This window comes from Mustela nivalis, assembly GCF_964662115.1.
Source record: "Mustela nivalis genome assembly, chromosome: 9".
Lineage (NCBI taxonomy): Eukaryota > Metazoa > Chordata > Mammalia > Carnivora > Mustelidae > Mustela > Mustela nivalis.
The window spans coordinates 91,608,161-91,633,143 of record NC_139028.1 but is presented as its reverse complement, the minus strand read 5'-3'; the positions used below and the strand labels follow the sequence as shown (position 1 = coordinate 91,633,143).

The following is a 24,983-nucleotide window of genomic DNA, read 5'->3' as shown; positions in this document are numbered from 1 at the left end:
CTAAGATGAGCTCTGACCTCTGTGAGGCAGCAGCATTAAGTCTGTGTCACTATCCTGCCTCCTCCATACAGCCCTGACCACAAGATCCATGCACAGCAGAGGGGGCCGTAGGAAGTGCCCTAACTAAGCCACTGCTTTTCCACCAGTGAGGGACCCACGCTCCGAAGGGGGAGAAGTGTACAGAGGGCAAAAACATATATATTTTTAAAAGATTTTATTTGTTTTAGAGAGAGAGAGAGAGAGCATGCACATGAGCACGGGAAGGGGCAGAGAGAGAGGTAGAGAATCCCAAGCAGATTCCATGCTGAGCACGGAGCTCGATGTGGGGCTTGATCTTAGGACCCTGAGATCATGACCTGAGCCAAAACTGAGAGTTGGATGCTGACCCGACTGAGTCACCCAGGCTCCTCAAAACACATTTAATATCAGTTTAATGGGAAAGCAGGTGAAAACACGTCATTTCATAATACCAACAACAGCAAGGACAGTTGCTCCCCATCCACTGAGCTGTCGGCAATGAGCAGAAGACAGAGTGCCCATGTCTGGGACTTCTGGGAGCCAAGGGCAGAGCGGATTCAAGGAGCTGTGCCTCACAGCTGGATGAACAAGGCTATCTTCCTCTCGGGTCCTAATCTCCTACCCGTTCTGTAAATGATGGTCAAAGGCCAGAGGTGGCTGCCATGAATGAAGCAAGTGGGTCCTGAGCCCAAGGGAAGGAAGGAGGGTCATGCTGAGACTGCTTCTAGACCCTTCTGCCGACACTGACACAACTAGCCCCAAACATGGTGGCAGGGGCCACTGTCCACTCTGATCACCAGCACTACATTGGCAGGTGGGCAAAGGTGACGTCCCAGGATGACTTTGTGAAGGTTATGTCATTAAAACAGAGGCAGGACGAGACCCAGGTACACAGGGAGGTTGTCAAGGACAGCCTGTGTTTAAGGGCAGGTGTGTTGCCATTTAATGGAAACCTCACAGTTCACAGAAGCAGAGACATCTGCAAAGTTAAAAAGCAGTGTTCCTGGTGGAGGAAACATGATTTTGGAAGTGTTATATAACCTGCTGTTTCAAAACTGCATCTCCCTCTTGGGCATAAACTCTGGGTTTTTCCTTTCTTTTGTTTCCTTCTTTCTTTTCTTTTCTTTTCTTTTCTTTCTTTCTTTTGAGAGCATCAGGGGGCTGGGGGAGGGGTCAGAGGAGCAGAGGCAGAGAGAGAGAGAGAATCTCAAGCTGACTCAATGCCCAGGTCCGAGCCCAATGCAGGGCTTGACTTCAGGACCTTGAGATCATGACCTGAGCCAAAACTAAGAGTCAGAAGGACACTTAACTGACTGGGCCACCCAGGTGCCCCTTTTTCCCTTTTAAAACACATTTCTTTAGTTTCCCTTCTTAGTAGGTAAAATAATCTCTGCATAGCCATAGTTCTGTGGGGGAGAAAGAAATGCAATTTTCTGCGGGTTCAGAGCGGTCTTGAGCAGGCCTCCCTGAGCAGTGGGTGGGCTCCTTTGGTAGGAATCTAGGCAGCACCCTAGCTATTACTGTTTGGGACAGCACGTGAGAGAGGGGATGGGGCAGGGATGATGGGAGTGAGGTTTCCAGGCACACCCTCCATGACTTGTAGGATGTTCCTCCCTCTTTGTTATGGGTTCAATTGTGTCCTCCCACAACGCATAGATTCAAGTCCTAACCCCGCATACCACAGAATGGGACTGTATTTGGAGACAAAGCCCTAAAATAGGTGATTAGGGTAAAATAAGCTCCTACGGGTGGGCCCTAATCCAGTATACCAGGTGTCCTTACTAGAAGAGGAGGTTAGGACATAGACGCACACAGAGGGAAGACGTAGAGGAAAGACGGCCATCTACAAGCCAAGGAGAGAGGCTTCAGAAGAAACCGCGCCTGCTGATGCTTTGCTGTCAGACTTCCAGCCTCCAGAATGATGAGAAAATAAATTCCTGCTTCTGAAGCCCCAAAAGTCTGTGGTACTTTGTTACGGCAGCCCCACCAAGCTAAAACCCTCCCCTCCACCCTCCACTGCCATGGACAGCTGGGCTGGTCACTTCCCCCACCAACATCTGTCTTCTCTGCTCCCAACGCTTGTTTCTGTAAGATTTTGAGAGCAACTGTCTGGCTTTGGAAAAACACAAACAAGAATTTTTTTTTTTTTTTTGCTGTTTCGTAAAGCTCAGCTGGCAAATGTCAAGGAGAAAAAGAAAATGTCACCCAAACACCCTCTACTTCCATCCGCCCTCACTGTCAGGACACGCCTGGGCTCCACCAGGACTAGTGTAGGTGTGGGGCGTGTGCCAGGGGAAAGAGAGAAGTGCATGCCCGGCATTCCTCTACCTCTCACTGGGGTTTTGTAGGGCAGTGTGGAAAGGCCTACCATCTTTAAGTAAACAACCATTCCCATGGACATACCCCAGACATCCACAGGTTACCGCCATACCTTCCGATTGGTCTACATTTTGCAAAGAGGATGCCAGTGGACTTTATAGGTTGCTGTTTCGAATGTTTATCTAATAAGATTCACCTTCAGTGATATCTTTTCTTAGCCTTATTTACCCACTTCTGGCTCTATGGAAGTAATTCCTTGACATAAAACAGGACCAAAGAAAAGCTGCTGAACCTATCACCGAATAGCATGCAGTTTTACTATAATAATTACTATTTTTAAAATTTTGGTGTCTTCTTCTGACATGCAGTTTAAAAACAAAACAAAACAAAACAAAACAAAACAAAACAACCTGATAGGGGGGAAGGAGAGTAAAATAAGAGATTACCTGTAATTACCCAATAGTCTCTGGTTGTTTCTGATATATCAAGGTTAGGATATTCCAGCGCTAAAATGAAGAAGAAACACACAAAGTTAGTTTCACAGGTTTTATATGCAAATATTATTAAGGAAGATGGTCATAGGTGACAAAATATCAAACAGCTAAATTTGGCTTTAACATTCTCAGGGAACTCCAGGACATGCAGGCCAACACTATCTTACTGTTTTGAAAAGTAAAATACTCAGTAAAGGGCTAACTTTCAGATGAAGGGTTTTCTAGGGTTTGTGGATTTCTGTTCTCTTTTTTTCCATCAAAAGCTTCTCAAGTGGAATGTCTTCATTATCAAGACTCACAGCTAGAAGTAATTCTGGCTTTGTTTGTGAAAATTTCCCAACCATCACTAATGTTTTTAGGAATGATCATCTCTTGAATGGATTTTTCCAGTGTTAAGGACTAAGTGGATTATTAGCCAAATGTTTGTGACAAAAAGTCCCATATTTTTGCAGGTATGGTGACCATAAGAGTTAATTCATGGAAAGGGTTTAGTGCAGTGCCTGCCACCTAGTAAGTGCTCAATAAATTTTAGTTGTAATTATCAGAATGTCAAGAGGAAAGAAAATAAATTCTTCATGGCTGCCATGTGACATAATGAATGCCATCTTTCCTGAGATCACCTTTCCCTAAAATCCAGACTCATCTTTCCTTACTATATGGAAATTCACAAAAGCCTGCCATTAAACATTCAAAACAAATTTCTTAGTGGCTACTCTGTGCTAGGTACATCCACACACACCCTTTTATTTAGTCACAGTATCAAATGTAACCACAGAAGGAAATAGAAGCAATCTTGCTAATATGAGTTTAAAAAAAAAACACCAAACTGTAACCAGTGACCTTGAGAAATGTATCAACAATTGAATTTAACAGCACCAATCTTGACTTCCTTTGGCTACCAAGTAAGTGTTTGGGTACATAATGTAGGCCATGTTGTCTTTGGAGTCTGTGCCTGCTGCACGGTAATGAGGGTTATGCAACTGAAGCGTCAGAGGAAGACAGGCCAGGGGACTGACTATGAAGAATTCATGCAGCGAAGTCACGATGCTGATTGCAAATGAGCTGTGTTGTGATACCTACAGCCAGCGCAAGGGCCGAAGGCCAGGCAACATTTGCTGATGGCAGAAGTGGGGGAAACCATCGCAACCCAGATTGCCACAGGGACAGATGCCCTATGGGGCAGTTACTGTCAGTTCAAAGGCGAGCAGCTTGGGTCCAAACCCCATGTTCCATGTCTCATTAGCTACATGAGAGTGAGCATTTCGTGAACCTCTTGGAACTTCAGTTTTCCCTTTGCGAAGTGGGGTCACTTTGTACCCACTTACAGGGTGCTCTGTGAGGATTCGATGATGGAAGATATACAAAAGCTAAAGGCGCCTAGCAAGGGCTTACTTTCAATGTGCAATAAACTTGTCATCAATTCTATCCTGGTTTATCACCAATTCCAGTTATTTTATGATAAAAGAGTTAGTATGCGCAATAGATGTTTGTTAAACGGAGAAAGGACCCTGGGGTCTCAGGGGAAAGGCAGCGTCCCGGTGTGGTGTGGGCATACTCACGTTCGGCAATGGTGAGCGGCGGGTAGGTGAGGTAGAACCCAACCAGCTCAGCCGAGAGCTGGCGGAGGAGGCTGCTGGCGACTGTGCCGTTGAGGAAGGAGCTCCGATTGCCAACCACATACACCAAAGTGACTGTCTGGGAGGCGTTGGATGTGCTCACCATCTGAATGGACACAGGAGGGAAGGGGAGGGAGACACGCCCCATAAGATGAGGGTCTGTTTCATGAGGCCGTGGGAGAAATTTAGGCAGAAGTTGAGGGGGGGAAATGAAAGGGAGGGGCAAAAGAGCAAGGAAGAGACAAGAATAACAACACTCATCATTTATGGTTACTCTCTGCATGTCGGGCCTCGGGCTCGTGGTCTCATTCAAGGCTCACCACAGCCCTGTGAGGGGTATCCAGTTAGGACTCCATTTTACAGAGGAGGAAACTGAGGCCCAGAATGATCAAGAGACTCGCCCCCAATCACACAGATAATAAGTGATGTAGCCAGGATTCGAAACCAGGCAGTCTGACTTCAGGTTTTAAGGGGTGTGTGTATCTTTTCCAGGGGCTACAGAGCCTCAGGTTACTTTTATGGTTCTGAAAATACAAAATAGAGCATAGAAATGTTACATCTAAGAGGGCTCAACTGCTCAGAGAAAGCCCGAGTTAGATTCTGGGAGAAATCTTTAAGTTCCTACACAGCTGATCACCAGCTTAGGGAACAGACAGAGTGATTAAAACCTGATTCCAAAAGGAATTCAGAAATATAAAATAGCCTCTTTAGAGAGTGATTACATTTCCTGCGACCTATTAAATTCAATATAGAATATGTAAATATTACTACGAGATGGTGTGGTTTTCTTCTCGAATTTTGTCAAAGTCAGTTTTTCAGTTACAGGAAAATGCTGTTTTCTGGGTCAATGTATGGACAAAAATATCCCACAGATGAGATTCGAAAAACAGATGCAGTAGGAAGTCATTTGATTGGGTGAGACAGTGTGGGCTTCTATCCTGGTGTCTGCACCTCCCCCTTCCAGATTCACCCGCCACCCTCCCACCTGTGTTCTGTTCCAGACCCCAGAGACAGACCCTTATGGACCACCTCAGTGGGCTCCTTTCCCTCGGGCTTCAGCTAAAAGGAGCTCGGGCAGATCTGGGACAGAGGGAGGAGAGTGAGGTCTGAGAACCAGGGTCGGGGACTCCCTCCCCACAGCCCTCCCCACAGCATGGCTCCTGTAGGGGAAATCTGGCCTCTGGCTTCCTATAACTGCTCCCTCTCCTCACCTTGTCAGGCCCCAACACTTACAGCCTCTGGTACTGCATTCACCCCATGGTTTCCCTAGAGCCTGCCCACACTTCTGCACAGGGTACCTTTTATTAGACTTTTGTCAAATTACCTTCATCTGAGTGTGCCTCCTCTTCCCATAGGGAGCTGACTGAAATCCTGTCTTTACCAAAACTTTACACATCAGACATAAATACCCCTGCAACTTTCCTTTTAACTGCTATTTTTAAGACGACTGTCAAGAATAGCTTCTTCACATTCTTTCCCACTTCTCCCCATAAGTGGAAGTTTCTATTTAATTCTCTACCACAGAGCCTATAGTCCCATGATTTAGGATACACTGAGTCAACACTTCCGGTCAACTCTTTCTCTCCTCTCTGGAAGTATTTTGGGAAAGTGGTTGAGCCACAAGTACTCATGCCTCTCTTTCCCAGGGAGCCAAAAGAAAGGTGCTTCTTTCTGAACAATTCAAAAGACCTCTCCATACTGCCATCTGCGAAAATCATAACTAAAATAACTTTTCAACCATTATCTCTAGCGTGAACATTCTATTTTTTGCTTTTCAACAAAACTTAAGTCTCACTGGATCCCAAGGAAGCCCACAGAATTTGCAGTATAGATACCTCTACACATATACACTCAATCAGGTAAATTGTAACTTAAAAAAAAATTGTGGCAAAAGACACATAAATTTCATCCCGTTAACCATTTTAAGTACACAGCTCAGTGGCACTACGCACAATGACGGGGTTGTGCCACCATCGTCCCCATCCATCTCCAGAACTTTTCCTCTTCCCAAACTGAAACTCTGTACCTATTAAACAACTCTCCATTGCTTCCTCTCCCAGCCCCCGAAAGCCACCTTTGTGTCTCTATTAATTTGACAAAATTCTACTTTTGTCTCTATTCTATTTTGTGTCTCTATTAATTTGACAAAATTGAACACCTCTTACGAGTGGAATTCTACAGTATTTGTCTCTTTGCAACTGGCTTATTTCACTCTGCATAATGTCCCCCAGGTTCGTCCAGGTTCTAGCATGGGTATTTCCTTCCTTTTTAGAGATGAAGAACATCCCGTCATACGGATATAAGACATTTCTTATCCATTCATCCATGGATGGACGCTGGGGTTGCTTCCACCTTTTGGCTCATGTGAATAATGCGGCTATGAATATAAGTCTACAAATATGGTCGAGTCCCTGCTTTTGATTCTTTGGAGTATATGCCCAGAAGAAGCAGAATTGCTACATCCTGTTTAATTTTTTAAGGAACCACGATACCATTTTCCACAGAGCTACATCATTTGAGATGCTCGCCAGCAGTGTCCAGAGTTCCAGTTGGTCCACACTCTTACCAATTCTCGTTATTCTTTTTTTATAATAGCCATCCTATAGATGCAGAGTGGCATCTCATGGTTTTGACTTGCATTTCTCTCATGATAAGTCACAGAAAGCATCTTTTTCGTGCACTCATTGATCATCTACAGATCTTTGGAGAAATGTCTATTTAAGCTCTTGGCTCATTTCTTTATGGGGTTGTTTTTACATTTTTAAGTTGTACGGGTTCTTTATATATTCTAGATATTAGTCCCCTATCCAACATACGATCGGCAATTATTTTTTCCCGATCTGTGACTTGTCTTTTAATCGTCAGTTGTACCCTTTGATCCACAGAAGTGTCCAATTTTGGTGAAGTGCAATTTATCTATGTTTTCTTTTGTTGCCTATACTTTTGGTGTCCTATACGGGAAATCTTAGCCAAATTCAGTACCATGAAGTTTTTTCCTCTGTTTTCTTTTAAAGAGTCCTATAGTTCTTGCTCTCATGTTTAGGTCTTTGATCCACTTTGAAGTTAATTTTTGTATATGGTATTAGATAAAGGTCCAGTTTCTTATTTTATATGTGGCTATCCAGTTTTCTAATACCATTGGTTGAAAAGACTGTCTTTTCCCCATGGACTGGTCCTGACACCCTTGTCAAAAATCATTTGACCATATATGCAAAGATCTATGCTTGCATTCTCTCTTCTGTTCCATGTCTATATGTCTGTCTTTATGTCACTACCACACAGTTCTGATTACTGTAGCTCTGTAATAAGTTTTAAAATCAGAAAGCATGAAACCTCTGACTATACTTTTCTTTTTCAAGATTGTTTTGGCTACTCTTGGTTCCTTGAGATTCCATATGAATTCTAGGATGGATTCTTCCATCTCTGCATTAAAAAAAAAAATCACCGAGATTTTGGTAGGGATCACACAGAATCTGTAGATCGCTCTTGACAGTACTGACATCTTAACAAAATCAAGTCTTCCAATTCATGAACACAGAGTGACCCTTTTTTTTTTCTTGGTTTTAATAGTCTCATTTTTTTTTATATACCGAAGAGAAGCGTGACCAGTCTTGGTGACTATTTAACACTAGTTTCATCAATAAGAGGTTCACAGGCCTGAGACCAAGGTCATCTCAGTATTCCCTGAAAGTCATGCCCTGTCCCCAGTAAAGCAGCCCCTACAGAGGGCACTGTCCTACTACCCCTTTACTCTTAGGCTCCTGTGGCTTCTGATCTTTTCTTTTACTTCTCACTCATTATGCCACAATTCATTTAGCTAATGAGACCTAAAAAAGGCTGCTAGAATGGAAGGCTGTTGTTCTGCCTGCACAGAATCCATTCTCCTTTCCTCTATGAAGGAGATTTCCTCAGGGAAACACCTCTTCTCTCCAGATGGGTTCATGGGCTTTGTTTGAGTGGGGCTGCCCCACCCAGGTTCCAGGAGTGGGAATAGTCAGGCCTGGTTGATTGGGACATTTTATCCCCTTGACCACAGTTACTACTCCAGAAATGGGCACATAGTCCACATGGGTCCACTGAGAGCTAATCCCAGGATTTTTACTGGAATGCCACCAAAAAAAGCACTTTGGTTCCCGTAGACTGTGAGCAATAAGGATGAGATAAACCTGAACGTGCCAGGGGCCACCCCCTTGGGCCGGAAGACGATGCCAGCCCAGGGCAAGGCCAAGTGACAAAGAGAGAATTTCTGGAAGAGATCATATAAGCACCTGGATCAAACTGGGCCCGAAGAAAATAGGGTTCGAACCTTTTAGATATAGGAGTCAATTACTTCTTTTTAGTTAAGTCTTATATGCTTGGATTCTGTCATTCATAACCAAAAAGGTCCTAATTCGGTCTACTGTAATCTAGCTCCTAATACCAATGCCATACAAGTTTTTTTAAGTTACTTTTTCATCAACTCTCTGAGTAAATTAAATATTTATATGGTCAGAAAGAATCCCAACATGTCCCCCAAATTATACTTAATACAAAAAAAATGGTAAGTTATTAATTACTCAACCAGGTTCTAGAATAAGCCCAGGGGGATGGTTAACATGTAGCTACATATATGGGCCTAGAGGGTTCCAAAATCCAGGCAACAAACTCCTCCTGGGCTTCCTGTCAGCCATGGGAAAAAGCAAAACAAGGTTAATGAAATAATTCACCCAATTATCCATTCATTTCGAGAGCTGCTGAAATGTTCAAGAACATTTAAATCTATTTAGACACAGTTTTCAAAGGGTCTGTTACAGTCTTTTCCAAAGACACTGGGTTACTTGCTTTACAAAGTTTCATCTCGTGGCCCATGACTATCATAGAACACAGAGAAAGTGTTCTTAAGGCCAAAGGCAACTTGTTTATCTCGGTGTCTCTCCCAGTGCCTGAATGAATAGCAGGTGCTCAGTGGGTCTTTGCTTCCTGAAAACGATCAGAGAATGCCAAGCCCGAGCCAGAATCATGCACCTGTGAGGATCACAAATTCAATTAGAAAGAAAAGATCTCCCACAAGGGAGCTGAGTCATACTTCTTATATAAATCTTATGTTGGTGACACGTTTTTTAGATCTTAATCTAATATGAGCCAAATCATAATGAGATACTTCCACATAGACTTTGGATAAATCTAGAAAAAGAAAGCTGCTTGTTCAAATTAAATTGTGTGCTTTCCACATCATATTGGCTTTGCTGATAATTCGCTTATGCTAAATGTCCATTTCAAAACTACTGGGTTTCATTGCAAAGGATTTAGTTCAGTAAAAACAGAGACATTGGGTTGTACAGTTAATCAGAGAGATTTGAGGGTTGGATGAATATCATTAAATAGAATCTGTCTTGGGCCATGTGTGGCTCAGTCAACTGTCTGACTCGATCTCAGCTCAGGTATTAATCTGAGAGTTCAAGCCCTACACTGGGCTCTATGTTGGGTATGGAGTTTATTAAAAAAAAAAAAAAAGGTGTTAGTTACATAACTGCAAGAAAGTGGGTCTGAAAAAAGTTTTTGGTGGCATGCCTACTGTAAGTCCAGGAAACTGAAATATAGTATGCCAGTAGTGGGATTTTCCTGGGAAAAATTCATGTGTTTGCCAAACATTCCATACTATAGTACAGTGGATAAGATTATGGGCTTTGACTCAAGTCCTTGTTTCCTTCATTACCAACTGTGTGACTTTCTGGAAGTTTCTTAGACTTTCAGTTCTATCTTCTGTGAAATGGTGATAATAATACTTCAGAAGGATGTCTTGAGTTTTATGTAGCAAAATATTTGTAAAACACCTAGCACAGTCCTGGCATATGGTGAGCCCCAAACTTAAAATGCACATGTATATGTGTGTGTATTTATTTAAACTAAGGTGATTGTTCATATGGATGTCTGGAAAATAACTCAAAGCAAATCACAGGATAGGCAAAACTTGATGCATTAGCTACTCAGAATCAACTCATTTTAGGAGACATCTGACTTATTTTATGAGACTATATCGTATAAGGTATATCGAGTTCAGTTTTTAAAGTAGTAAATATATTGGGAAGTCTGGGGGGCTCAGTCAGTTAAACATCTGATTCTTGATTTTGGCTCAGGTCATGATCTCAGGGTCGTGAGACGGAGCCCCGTGTCCAGCTCTGCAATGAAAATGGAGCCCTGCTTGGGATTCCCTCCCCCACTCCCTCTGCCCCTCTGCCTGACTCATGTGTCCCCACTCTCTCTGTCTCAACAAACAGACAATACAAAATAAAACAAAATAACAAATGTATCAGGAAGGCCTGAGGAAGCTTCTCCTGGGAAAATAGATATAAAATCCCAAACCATAGCAGGTTATAGAGCTAACAGCATTCCTCTTGTTACAGCCATACCGCAGACATCCTTATCAGTGCTGGGACTGACTCGACTCAGGGGGCCCCAGAGTGGCACCTCCTCCTGTCTATACCCCCTGCCCTAAATACAGAATTACATTTACACCAGACAGCTTTGAAACAGGAGACCAAGTCACCTCTTGCCAACATTCGCGTTACGCTTGGCGTCTGTCAACTACACCGTTGACGTGTCCTCCTTCTCACCTGAATGGTCAAGTTGCTTTTGGTATTCAGGACTTTCCTCTCAGCATCCTGGAAGGCCTTCTGCAGCCGCTGCTCCATCGTCTGAGCAAACTTGCAGGACTGGATGTTGTCGGACTGGCTCACGAATTGCAACACTAGAACCAGAGTAACAGGTCAGCACTCACCAGATCTCTGTGTCTTGGTCTTGGACCTCACCGCGGTCATCACATAAAACAGCCCGATTTTACATCCAAGAAATCGGGCAAATAAGGACAGACAAGGTTTGGTTGTAGTGTTGGAAGTGAGCCTTAAAATGACTTATAATAGAGAAGAATCAAAAGCACGATCAAACCTAAGGTCCCCTCTGATGGGAAAGATTTGGGGATCATTTGGTTGGGCCATGCAGACATCTGCTCCAAGAATGATACAAATCAAAGAGAGACCACGCCTTCTATTTCTTTGGAGGGGGGAGAAAAGTCAGCTGATCAGCATCACTAAACTGGTCAAGTCTTTGAATTTCAATGGTTTCCCCACTCTCGCGGTTTGCCAGTCACCTGATCAGAATTACGAGGGAGCTTGAGAAAAAGATTCCAAGACCTAAGCTCAGAGACTCTGATTCGGGGGCATCTGGGACATGCTGCTCCGAAGCATCGATCTTACGGATGTTCAGGTCTTAACTGCTATTCAAAGGTAATACAGAAAAGAATGAAAACTATGGTGCTTGCTGCTCATAAAGTACAAATTATATAAACTGAGAAGGGAGGCTCCCGCAAAGGACTATTTCTAATAAATCCAGGGTTGGGAAGTTTAAGTTTATGTGCAAGGAACTCAGACAGTTCCTTAGCAGGGCCCTTTGAGGAAAGTACACCGGACTTTAAGAAATGACAGAACAGCTAGTACGGGAGTCTTTAAACAGGTGTCCTCTTGATACTGCCCCTGATTCCAGAATGGAGGGGAATCCTTTCTCTCTGAGGTACTTGCCTGTTCTCAGCTGGAAGTAGCCTGCAGGCTGGGGATTCCATGAGGAGGCAAGGACTGCCACCGACTGCAAGTTTGGGGTATGCTGCTTCAGATCTGCGGTGACATTGCTGACCCCGTAAACACCCAGCATTTCGATCACCACAGCAGGCAAGTACACCAGCCTCCCTTTGGTAGCATAATAACCCACAGTGATGTTATGAGAATGTTCCAGAATGTCCACCTACAAAACAAACAGACCCACAGGACTCGGTGTTAATTTCCACAGTACTTTAAGGTCTTCTTGGTATTTCTTAGATCCACCATTGTTGTTTAGCATGGCTGGGGAACAAGTTGTTCTTATTCAACAAACATTCTAATAATCCTATGAAGCATATGTGGACTGGCAAGTCTCAAAACATCAGAATAAAACAAAACGTAATTTATTTCCAACCTACATGGGATTGAATTAAATCTGAGGGGATTTTGTTGATTCCTTAAATGCCTCAGTATAATCCTGTGAACACCAATGGTCACCCAAGAAGGCAGAGAGGAGATGGCAGGCAAAAGAGATTTCCAGAGACGAAAAGCTCGGAAAAACAGCTCTCTTATCACTTACGAAAATTAAAAGGCAGAAGTGATAGATGAAGTGAGGGCTTCTTTAGGACAGGTATTAGGTAGTAAATGAGGTGAATTCCTCTTTCTAAAAGCTAAGAGAAGAACTACTCAGACTTCAGTCCATTCCTGGCTCGTAAGTTGGCTCAGGACCTAGGTGAGGATGGGGACAGACTGAGGACAATCTCTCTTAAAACTGAGTCCTAAGAGACACTGATGTGCTGAGTTCTTTCTGACCCAAATGGAAAATTTTGAGGCTTTAGATTTTATTCTTATTTCATTTTGCTTTCTTAGTGGTTTTTTTTTTTTTAAGATTTATTTCTTTATTTGAGAGAAAATGACTAGGAAAGTGGTTAAGAAAGTGACTCCCCGCTCCAATCCTAATGACCTGGAGGAGCAAGTCTCAGCTTGGGGATTATTTATTTATAGTACCTCTCTAATGCTGGCTAATCATATGTTGAATCAAAAAGACATGGGGGACATCAGCCTTAGAGCCTTCCTCAAGCAATAATGTCTAGCTTGCATTTACCAAGTTATTACCATTACTTTCATTTTTATGATTACCTTTTATTTGTGGCAAATGATCCCAAGTTCTACCAGTAATATCAAACATCCTTTCAAAAGTTTTTTTTTTAAAATGGGCTGATTTTTAAAAAATGAATTCATAACTAATTGTGACAGTGGTCTGCGATGAAATGCAGAAAAGATAAACACTGAAGGTAGTTTGCAAACAACTAAGTTTGAAAATTACATGTCAGGTGACCAAACAGAAATACTCACATTTTCAACTTTCAAGTAGTTTCTGGTGCAGAAACCACAGATGCTTTTCATGAGATGAGTTAGTCTGTCTTTCTTTCTTTCTTTCTTTCTTTCTTTCTTCTTTCTTTCTTTCTTTCTTTCTCTCTGTCTGTCTGTCTTTCTTTGTTTTCTCTCAGAATTATACAAAAGGGATTGACAGGGCACCCAGGTGGCTCAGTCAGCTGAGCATCTGACTCTTGGTTTCGGCTCAGATCATGATCTCAGGGTCCTGGGATTGAGCCCTGTGCCAGTCTCCCTGCTCAGCATGGAGTCTGCTTGAGATTCTCTCCCTTTCTCTCTGTTCTTCCCCATCCTCCCCCGCCCCAACAAAAAGAGATTGACAATGACCAATAAACTATGTAGCAAACCTCATTTCTAGTCCTTGGTGTGGTTGTGGAGACCACGAATGCAGCTGCAAGACAAGCCTCAGGGGGGAAAAAGCTGGACTGCTATTTCTAAGTGGTGGAAAGGGCCATCCACCAACTGCCAATCACATTTAGGGCTTTAAAACTTGGCATCAATCCCAAAGAGTGCAAAGTGAGGGCTCCATCCCTTGGCTATGCCATGGGAATCAGCTGACAGTTGTTAAATAGTACCTGGCATTAAAGTGTTTGGGGGAAAAATGTTTTATTCCCCTGTCTGCTGCTGGCTATTGAAACAAAGTTGGACTCAATTTACAATAATTTTTAAATGTCCAGAAATAGGGGCACCTGGGTGGCTCAGTGGGTTAAGCCGCTGCCTTTGGCTCAGGTCATGATCTCAGGGTCCTGGGATCGAGCCCCATATCAGGCTCCCTGTCTGCCTGCTTGTGATGTGTCTCTCTCTGTCAAATAAATAAATAAAATCTTTAAAAAAAAAATAAATGTCCAGAAACAAATCACCATTTACAATGCTGAGGAAGATGAAGGGAAAAGCAATGGACAGTTTCTTGAGAATTAGACTAACAATAGCAAATACTTTCCCTAAACAATGGGATAATGGTATGACTTAAAACAGTATATCCAGGCTTGGAAAAAAAAAAAAAAAAAAAAAAAGACATAAGGCAATTAACCTCCATTTTCCACCTCAAAATTTGGCCTTTTTCTCTCCAGTCACCACATATGAGCTATTTGCCAAAATGAAGGAAGATGTTACTTTTGACATGTGTGGTCATGGTACCCAGAGAGGAGGAAAATCTAGACGTACTTGGGGTCCAAGAGGAGGATCTAGAGGGCTTAGTTTAATTACAAAAGCGAGGGGCTTACGTGAGCCGAGATGTCATTCTGGTGGAAAGCCTTCCGTAATGCCTGCGTGAGCCCTTTGGCTATACTGAACTTCAAGGTTTCACTGATCTGCACTCTCCTCTGGGTCAGAAGGAGAACTGTGGGACCAAACAGAAGCACGGCCGTCAGGGTAAGGCAGCAGACCCCCTCCTGGGGCTCCCCTCTCCTCTCCACCCTCCACCTCCTGCAAGTTCTGAATAAAGCTGGTGACCACAGGTCCAACCAATGAGCGCGGCGGGCTGGGGTAGTAGCTCTCTCGGTCCCACTCAAGTCCCAAGAAGGGAGGCCTCATATTGGTGTGATCCTAGCGGAGAGAGAGCTAATATGCCGGCTGCACTTCATTTCTGACCAACGCTGCCTTTGACTTTGAAAACTGGGTTCAGCGGGGCCTGGCCCCAATGGGTCAGTAAGAAAATGCATGCAAGAAAATTCCGACAAGAGTGTTCCCTGACAGCCTGCTGACGTGCAGGCCCTGAGTGAGGTCCTGCAGCCTAAAACAGCCCTGAATAAGCCAGGGGCAGCCCCGCACCCTCTAAGTGGGACAGAGAGCGGGATGGAGACCTGGGGTGGACAGCAGGCACCTGTGACTGAATGTGACAGGTGTTATTTGAAGGGAAGCCTCCCAGGCTGTCTGAGGCTTCAGGAGGAACATCCAGCCCAGACTTGGGCAAGGGGGTGGGGTTCAGGGAAGGTTTCCTGAAGCTTCCGCTGAGTCCTGAAGGATAACAGGGAACGAGCTTGGCCAACAGGAGAGGGACACCCCCCACCCCCAGCCATTCCCAGCAGAGAGAGGACCAAGAGCAAAGGCACAGTGGTGAGAAGCAGTGCCCCTCAGTATACATGTTTAGGCTTGGTGCTGCTGGCTCTGGGAAGCGAAGGGTTTTCAGCGAAGGCATTCATTTTAGAGAATTCCATTGCCTGCAGACTGGAGAACAGATTGGGGCAGGGGGTGGCTAGTCAAAGGCAGAGAGATAAATTTGGTTGATGTTGCAGAAATAGAGGTGGGTGACGACAGCGTGAACCAGAGAAGGGCAGTGGGGACGGAGAAAAGGAGTATTCAAGGGTTTAGAACCGAAGGGCCCCTGCGGTGGGCCAGGGGTGGCTGGAATGATGGAGAGTGACACAGAAGTGGGGGAGAATGTTCCAGACTTCTGCATCTAGGTGGTTGGGGTGGCTTGCCTGTCAGAGCAGGGGGAGTGGAAAACCAGATGGTATAATTTCTTAAGAAACAGAAAGCAATAGTGTACTTTCTGCTATACGCCTAGTTTTACAATTTCCCATTTTAGGATAGGGTTTGTCTTAAGATATAATTTCACTTAATCCTTTGTGGGGCGAAGAGGAAGGCAGGACTCAAGCATTCAGCATTGGCATGCTCTTTCAAATAATGTGTCTGATGATTTTTAGAGCAAACACTGCCACTGATGAAAGCGTCCTGGGCCTTCCTGGCCTGCTGGGCTGCCACCGGGAAGTGCAGCTTGAGACAACAGACACCACCCAGCTTTCTCAAGGCCTCCTTTTCAACATCCGAAGGAGTCCTGGGCACCCTCATCACACAGCTGTACTTTTACTATCTGCCGACTGACAAAATAGCTAACAAAAGCCTTTCTGAATTCTGTAGGGCTTCTGAGATTTGCCATCTTACTAGCCAGCTCATTCCTTTATGTGACACATCCCTGATTTGTTCTGCAAGAAAACTTGCTACACGTTCATCTTCTCAGACCACCCTCCCCCACCCACTGGCAGAAGTGGCTTCCCCAGGGGCCTCTGATATCGGGACGGACCTCGGGACTAGACCCCATGTTCCATAAAGCTCCCCCTCTCCGCCATCACTTATGATAAGGACCAGAGGTTCTCAACCTCAGCACTGTGACATTTGGGGCTGGATGATCCTTTGCTGTAGGTTCGTGGGGATCTATCTCCCTTTCATGTCACAGACAGTCTCCGGACATGGCCTGATGCCTTCTGGGGGAGAAGGAGCCAAACTGTCTCTGGTTAAGAACCACTCATCTCAAAGAACTCAAATAATTCTGCTACGTCTCTGAGACCAGGGCATGATTGCTACTTTCAAGTAAAATCAGGACAGTGGACTCTCACCTGTCTTAACCAGGAGCTTACTGGACATCTGACACTCCAGGTTGGACGCCATTTTGCCGGTGGTGACCACGGAAGCTGACGCGGCGGGAAGAGCAGCATCTGTATTTCCCGCCAGTGCGGGTGGCAAGCGGGTGGCCCTCACTGGTGCGGTGATGGACGTCAAGGCTGCTGTGATGGTCAGCGGGCGGGCGGTGGCTGCCCGGGGCATGTCTGGGTTGGTGGGGTTGGGAAGGCCCGTGTGCATGGCTTGTGGTTTCCTGGGGAGGTGTGTCGTGGACAGCAGGCCAGAGGCGGTGCCTGCGTTCCCTTGCATGGCTGTGTGAGCACTCATGGTGTGTGCTGTTCTGGAAAACATGTAGGTTGGTGTGAAGGAGAAGGTCGGATGCACCGCCCCTGCTGTCGCCTTTGGGCCAGGCGCTGTATTGTTTGTGGCATTTTTAGCTAGAGCAGCGGTCCAGCTGCTCTTAACTAATCCTGAGGCCACGGCCGAAGGGTTACTGCCAGGGCCCTTGGCGATCAGGGCTGCAGACAGCGCCCGTGGACTTGATTTCCCCAGGAACGACGTAGCTGCAGGGGTGGCTGCTGCTGTTGGTTCCGCCCTGGACGACACGGAGGGGTCCACTACAAAGAGGGAAAAAAAGCAAAGTCTGTCATTGGTCTGCAGGGCATGTGTCACTTGTGGTGGTGACAGATGGATGGAACTTGTGGGTTTGCTGGTGAGAAAAGTCTCTGTACTCTGGAATTTGGGCAAAATGGTTCTAGGTTCGTTAAGTCAATTACCCACAGTGAGAATGTCCCTTACAGAAACCTGTGGTTGGCAATAAGGATGTTTAAATTCTGAATGGAGCTCTTTCTCACCTTACGATGGGGTTCTGTCCTAATAAACCTATCATAAGTTGAAAATATCATAAATCAGAAATGCATGTAATACACCTAAGCTACCGAACATCCTGGCTTAGCCAACCCACCTTAACCGTGCTCGAAATACCTACCGTAGCCTACGGTTGCTCAAAACCATCTGACCCAAGCCTGTCTTACAATAAAGTGCTGAATATCTCACGTAATTTGTTGAACACTGTACTGAAAGTGAAGGAATAGTGGTGTGGGTACGAGATGGTTGTAATTGTGGGTACGAGATGGTTCTAATCGTATCATTGCTGACCTTCACGGTCTCGCGGCCGGCTGGGAGTTGTGCCCCACTGCCCTGCCTGGCACCACCGGAGAGGACCAACTTATTGCTAGCCCGGAAAAAAAAAATCCAAATTCAAAATTCGAAGTGTGATTTCTACCAAATGCCTATGACTTTTGCACTGCTGTAAGCTGAAAAATTGTAAGTCAAACTCTTTTAAGCCGGAGACCGACTGTACTTTCAAAAAACTCAAGTCAGCAGAGGATAAAGGACACGACTTTTGGGGACCCCTAACTTGTTCATCACCCTCAAAGAGTGTTTCTGCTCCTTCTAAGCAAAGCCGGGTGTCTGTGTTGAACTTGAAGGTCCTCTGTCCACAGAAGCAGTCCTAACTATTTTGGGGGTACCAGGAAACCAACTACCTGCACGCATGGCTGCACCTGTCCGTTTGTCGGGGCCCCAAGAAGCCAGCAGTACTTTGGACGGGGTCCTGAGTCCGGCCCTGCTTGGAAGAGGAGACTCAGCCGTCGTGTGATCTCTCAAGGGACTCTGGAATGGTGGAGAAGCACTTATCTCAGGAGATGGATAGACTTCACTGGAAATGGAGAGACTCCTATCCATTCCGTCTGAAAGCACTTTGTGGACGCGGGCCGCGTAAGTCAGCCTTGGAGAGGCTGGCAAAAGAGCAGGTGTTGCATGCCCAGGCAGCTGGAGACGGGGATGAGACGCAGCGTGTTGGCCTGCGGGTGGGTCCTTTTCAACCTCAGCTGTTTGGAAGTCTCTGGAATAGGCACCGATTAAGGACACCACGTCCGTATGGTTTCCAACCATGCTAACTTCTGACTGTGGGACAGGCTGGTTGGCGCTGGTAGGAAGGGCAGGATGCTGGGCGGTGAAGCCTTCTGCAGTCACTAATGGCCCAGCAGTAGCTCTGCGATCTGAAGATTTTATTGTTCTGGCCGCTGAAGTCGAACCACTGGGAGGAGGAGTTGAAGCTGAACGACTTTCCCAACGGGTGGAGTGAACTGTGTGCCCATTTAAATCATAATCTGTCTGCTGCTGCAAGCCAGATCTCATGGGCTGTATGGAGAGGGATCCAGTTTCTGTGGGAAGAGAACTCCCGAAAACATCTGTGGTCGCTGGCTTTAAAACACGTCTCATTGTTGAGAAATCATAGACCTCAGCGGAGGAGGGAAATGCTGTCACCTGTTGGGACGTTGGGACTGGCGACTCAGAGCGGCCTTCTGCAGCTGCAGGAGCCTCTGGGTTGGCGCTGGACGAGCGGGGGGTTGGGAGAATAGTCTGGGGGCCTCGTACGGACGGCACGGAAGGGAGCGCTGATTCTGAAGGGAGTTTTGTTCTCAGTGTTGTAAGGAGAAAAGATGAAATACGATCCGTGCTGGAATCAGAGGGGAACCCATTTACAGTGTGAAGACTCAGAGTGTCTTTTCTTGGAAGGGTCTGGAGAGCAACTGTCAAGTTTGCCTTTTCGTTTTTCTTTAAAACAGCTGTCACGCTCTCTTCCTCCCGCAGGAGAGAGGCCCAAGTTGCAGAAAGGAGATCGGGAGATTTGCTAGACCGGGGGAAGTCTGGAGCTGCGGTCGGAGGGGACCCGCTGGTGCCCTCTTCTTGAGGAGCTGGCTTTAGGGGCGCGGTGGATGGGGAAGCCTGATTCTGCGCCAGCTGGGTGAAAGTGGGTGGGGAGGGAGAGTCGGCGGCTGTGATGTTCCGTGCCCCAGAAAGGATGGCTTGCCCTCGGCTGGCCGTGGGGAGAGGCAGAGGAGAAGGCACCAATGAGGAAGCCATGTGTTCTGCCGAAAAATTGGGCCCTGTGGAATTCTCTGGAGCGGCTGGCAAATGCAGTGGGTGAGTGGAGTCATTTGCAGTAGCAGGGGCTAGCTTTCTGGTGGTCGTTTCCACTGCCTCAGATCTTGCAGTCCGGGAAAGCAAAGACACAGCCTCCTCGGTCACAGCAGCGGCTGCTGCACTCTTCGAAGTCGGCAAAGACACCTCATTGTGCACGCCCTTGGCCACCCCAGCTTCCACAGAGTGGGTGGATGTAGGACTTGAAGCCCCTTCCGCCACTGCCTGGGAAGGCGGTCCATCTGGACGCCGAGGAAGACTTCCAGGTACTAGGGGAACGGGAGGCAGGTGGGCCAGTTCTGCCACGGAGCTCAAAAACGCAGGTGTGGGGGAGCCTGCGGAGTGAGGACCTGCTGTGGGGGGCAGCTCGGGCCGCTGTCCTGTGGAGGATCCAGAAAAACCTAGATGAGGGATGCCTAGCAAATCGAGGGCATTTTTAGATGGAGTGTGGTTCATTTCACCAGCGAATGGGATTGGGGAATTAGCTATGCTCTGATGTGAAGAGGAGCCAGGAGGAGCTGTGTGGGGGAAGAAAGGCACTTGGGTGGGTGGTTTGGCTGGTTTAGAAAAGACAATGGAATGAGGTGAGTCAGGAGCCAATGAGGAGGGTGAAGGTGGAGGGAGAAACGGGAGCACGTCTGATCGTGGGGCATGTTGTGTGGTAATGGAAGGAGTCCCTACCCATACTGGCTGAGATGGGATGGTGAACAAGGAGGGGAGCATGCTGGTGTGAGGCAAACCTGACATGGAGGCTGCGTCTTTTCCCCCTTGAGGTCTCGGCTGGACCACAGACTCCGTGGAATCCTTGGAAGGCTCGAGGAAGGCGCTATGGCCACTTCCTTGGTAAGGGGAGGAAGAGAAGTCCCCGTGAGCCCTAGCTCTGCGGTGTGTCTTCGGTGGAGGTGTTCGGAGGAGCTGCAGCACGCTCGTGTTGTCAGGGGACGGTCCCAGCACATTCTGGATTCTGGCCGCTGCCAAGGAAGACTGGACTTCTGAGAAAGGCCATGTTGGTGAAATCGGTAACGCTTTCCCGTGAGGAAATGACTCTGGGGTCGGGCTGACTGTTATCTGTAGATTGTCTACTCCTGAGAAACAAAATATCACATGGTCAGGCATCAGCAATCACCAAGTGCCTGCTTTGGGAGGTCCTGGAGGTTCTGGAGAGAAGGGGTGAGCATGGCAGGCACCACCCCCATCTCACAGAGCTGTGCCCCAGTGCAGAAGACTCATTAAACATATTCAGACAATGATGTCATTACACAGGTGCAAATGTGGCAGCTACCCTCTGGGGCAGGGATGGTGAGCCACAGTCTCCAATAAAGTCATATTTGAGCAAAGATGCAGAAGACACCTGTGTATCTTAAATCTTTTTTTTTTTTTTTTTTTTTTTATCACCTACAAGGGTTGGACTGGGAAACTCACAACCTAGAAAATCGAAGATCAACGTGACTATCTGCCATGGCCAATGACACCAAAATGAACCTGATGCAAGAACCCAAAATGCAAAATGAGAGAACTGTGTATCTGGATGCAAATGTCTTTTTAGGACCCTAAGTCTTCCTCTCTGAAAGATAAGTTATTCACATCCAACAGAGGACTAGAGCCACCTCACAAGACCCAGGGTCACTACAAGCACCTACAGAGAATTCAGATGGTCAGCACCAACATTTCCTGTATAAAGCTGTAGGTAGAAAGGAAAGGAGGGAGGGGCTCAAAATGGTGAGCTCCACAGGAAAGGAGGCAAGGACATAACTGAGCAGAAAGCTGGAAATTTCATGCTTGGGAAGAGAAACAATCTTGCCGGATGATTCTCTGGTCCCCCTTTCCATGGTTCTGCAGTGTTGATGGTGTTCATGACCCCAAAGGTGGCCAAGTGGTCCTTAAGTCATATTTTAAATTAAGAATAAAAAAGAAAATCTACTTCGAGAGCTTTCTCCATTATTACCTAAAAACCTCAGAACTACCTGACAGAAATAAACCAAGGGGAGTTGAAGTTATGAAATCTGGTTTGAAGTGGAGTGGGGTGGGTAGGTGAAGATGGGTGATGTACAGGAGCAAATTTGTGTTTTAGAACAAGCATTCTGGCTATGTAGTGAAGAACAGAACAGACTGGAAAGTGGTGGGCATGGATGACAGGAGAGAACAGAAGGAACCCCTCTGTTTCCACAGTGGTCCAGGCATGGGATGGCTGGAAAGTTGTGAAAAAGAGTTGAGCCATGGTAGAGGACTGAAATAGGTCATCCTCAATGATCCCTTTCAATTTTCAGATAATCTAGTTCTTTAAATGTGTGTGTGTGTGTGTGTGTGTGTGTGTGTGTGTGTGTGTGTGTTTCTGCAATTTCTCCTGTATGCCTCCCATTAAGAGGTGAGGTCTATGTCTCCTCATCCTGGAGCTGAGTGGCCTGAGACCATTCAACCAATTACCGTATGGCGGAAGCAATGCCACATGACTTCCAAGGCTACCATCACAAAAGGCCAGACAGCTTCCACTTGGCCTTTTGGAAGGCTTGTTCTCCGTATATTCCTTCACTCTTCCTCCTAGAAATAGCCATAACTCTGTGAACAACCCAAGCCACATGGTGAGGCCATGTAAGTACTCCAGGCAACAGTCCCAGCTGAGCCAAGATTCCCAGTCATCCCTGCCCAAGCACCAGGCATGTAACTCAAGAAGCCTCCAGGTAATTCTAGTCCTCAACGCTTCAAGTCACCCTGGCTGTTTCAGTCTTCTCTACCGCATCCCCAAGAATCATGAGGCAGAGATAAGCCATCCTCACTGTGCTCCATCTGGATTCCTGAAACCATGAACATTATGAAATGGTAGCTTTTTACCACACTAAGCTAGGGATGGTTTGCTATGCAGCAATAATAACAAATGATACAGGATTGTGTCCCCCACTTCTGGGAAATGAACCTCTATAGCTTTAATGAGATTCTCAAAAGGATTCAGAAGCCAAAACACAGCTAAGAACTCTTCATTTAAATGAAAATTACTTCTGCTTTATACACAAGATTTAAAAATTATGTCTATACTAATAAATAAAATATACTTGTATTGATTGATGTATCATGGAAGGAAAAAAAAATTTTAGGGGGAAAGAAGAGGTAATTTATTAAGAAGGGAAAAGTAAATTAGGAGAAGTAGAGCAAAACCAAATTACAGAAAGCTTAAAACACTCAAAAAAGGCAGTGAAGTCGAAGTGTGATACAGGATGGATATAGGAGTACACTGGACACACTCTACAGTGTTCCCATGAGCCCTGTCTCTTGGTGGTCATGCCTTTGTGTGACCCCTCTTACTGAATATGAGCAGGACCTGCGACTTGCTTCTAACCAACAGAATATGGCAAAGGGATGGGATATCACACTTGTGTTTATATTATCTAAGACTTAGTCTTGCTAGTAGACTTGCTCTCCTTGATGGCCTGATGAATTGAGAGGCCCTACTGGGAAAGCCCATGTGGCAAAGGATTACGGGCAACTTCTAGAATTGCAGGCAGTCTCCAGGAACTACAAACAGCCTCTCAGAGCTGAGGATGGCTTCCCCTCTTCCATTTTTCACTTGATCTTAACCAAAAGACCGAGAAGTGATTTAAGTCCCATTTTTCAAAGAGAAAAAGAAGCAACACCATTCTAATCAAGTGACTGAATTCTTTTTTTCTTAATGAAATCTGACTCTCCAATTCATCCCCTTCTTCTGACCAAAACCCCTAACTTTCTTCTACTTAGAATAACCTGAACTACTCTTTGCAGAAAACTGTGGTAACAGTCTTGTTAAAAAATGCACAGAAAGCAATGATATGTCCCACATACAAGAGTGGGAGATGACAGACAATGGTGTTTTCCTGCATAAGTCCCTAACCAGCGATCCTTTCTGAACATTAAAAATATCACTCATTCAAAAAAAAAAAAAAATCACTCATTCTAAAGAAGCCCCACAAAAACACAAAAACAAAAACAAAAAACAAGTTATCACTCATTCTAGGGACAAGTCAACAATTACCTGTGTTTGGACAGGGTGTCTCACCAAGGGACTTGTATTCTAAAGAATTTTAAAAGGAAATAACTTAAATGGTAAGACATTTAAGGAGGTTCTGGATAAAGAAAGACAGGGAGCAGAGATGGCTTTGTGATGGAAATCACTTGCTTACTAAGTTTGCATGGAGTCCCATCAGGGCTAAACTTACCCTTGTACTGAAGTTCATTAACTAATGAAACATAAAGGGGGTTAGGAAGTGCTTGGCCAGGTTGGGAAACAGAATGTCAGAAATGGTGAGAACTGCCTCCCTAGTCTCCCCGGACCTCAAGCCCCCGCGGGTAACACCCAGATGCCTAACGATGAGTTGTTCGCACCTCTGTCCTCCTGAAGCCCTTCACACTGGTAGCACATCATTCCCACTACTTGCACAGAATGCCAGACCTGGTCTCCAGGGCTGTGTGCTCAAAGTATTCCCACTGCATAGCGTACAAACCTGAACCTCATAAAAGCCCATACCTACGTCAGGCTCCCCTGCTGCATTTTCTCTGCTCTGAACTTCTCTCTTCAGTCCCACTGACTGTCAGTCCCTTGTGCATGGCTATTTTTGTCCCAGACCCCAGGAGAGACCCTCCTTTCCAAAGTCATCAGAGTCTCCTACTTAAGAAATATCCTCCATTCAAGATCCAAGGGCCTTCCAGCGCTGCCCTGGATGGCTTCCTGGTTTCCTCCGGCTACTGGAAGGTGGCTGTAGTCATAGCCCTTTCCTGCTCAGCGCTTCCTTCCTTTGCCTGCTGGAGACACAGAGGAGAAGGAGGCCTTCCCACAGCCAGTCTGGGACACTTTGCCAACCACAGTCATGAAGCCATCCGCTTTGTCCCGTTCACTGCCCACCAGCAGGTTTTCTTAATTGCAATACTTGAAAAAAAGCAAACCTTATCAACAGCAGCTCTTGAATGAAAGAAACTAAGACAACCAGTTAATAAATAAGTATCCCAAATCCCTCATCCTTGTATGTCAGAGAAAAATACCGGCAGCTTTCTATCAGGCCTCAGGGTCGGATTGCCTGGATTCAAATCCCGCTCCTCCATCTGCTAGCTGTGTGACCCTGGACAAGTTACTTAACCTCTCTGTGCCTCTCCCTCATTTGTAAAATGGGGACTATTCCAGTACCTACCCCATGGTAACTACATTACCATGAAATTGTTTTAAGTATTAAGATGTGATACAGGGACAGCTGGGTGGCTCAGTCAGTTGAGCATCTGACTCTTGC

General features: G+C 45.8%; 1 protein-coding gene across 3 annotated transcripts in view; it reads right to left on the bottom strand.

Annotated features, from left to right (window-relative positions):
• KIAA1549L (KIAA1549 like) overlaps nucleotides 1-24,983 on the bottom strand; it is a 248,277-nt gene that overhangs the window by 91,005 nt on the left and 132,289 nt on the right. For all 3 annotated transcript variants that reach the window (XM_082748886.1, XM_082748887.1, XM_082748888.1), the window contains exons 2-8: nucleotides 20,478-20,822; nucleotides 16,746-17,366; nucleotides 14,634-14,749; nucleotides 12,001-12,220; nucleotides 11,041-11,174; nucleotides 4,391-4,553; nucleotides 2,784-2,843 (exon numbers count right to left, since the gene is read on the bottom strand). In XM_082748886.1, coding sequence (XP_082605012.1) covers nucleotides 2,784-2,843; nucleotides 4,391-4,553; nucleotides 11,041-11,174; nucleotides 12,001-12,220; nucleotides 14,634-14,749; nucleotides 16,746-17,366; nucleotides 20,478-20,822 — 1,659 coding nt within the window. The remainder of the gene's footprint in view (nucleotides 1-2,783; nucleotides 2,844-4,390; nucleotides 4,554-11,040; nucleotides 11,175-12,000; nucleotides 12,221-14,633; nucleotides 14,750-16,745; nucleotides 17,367-20,477; nucleotides 20,823-24,983) is intronic.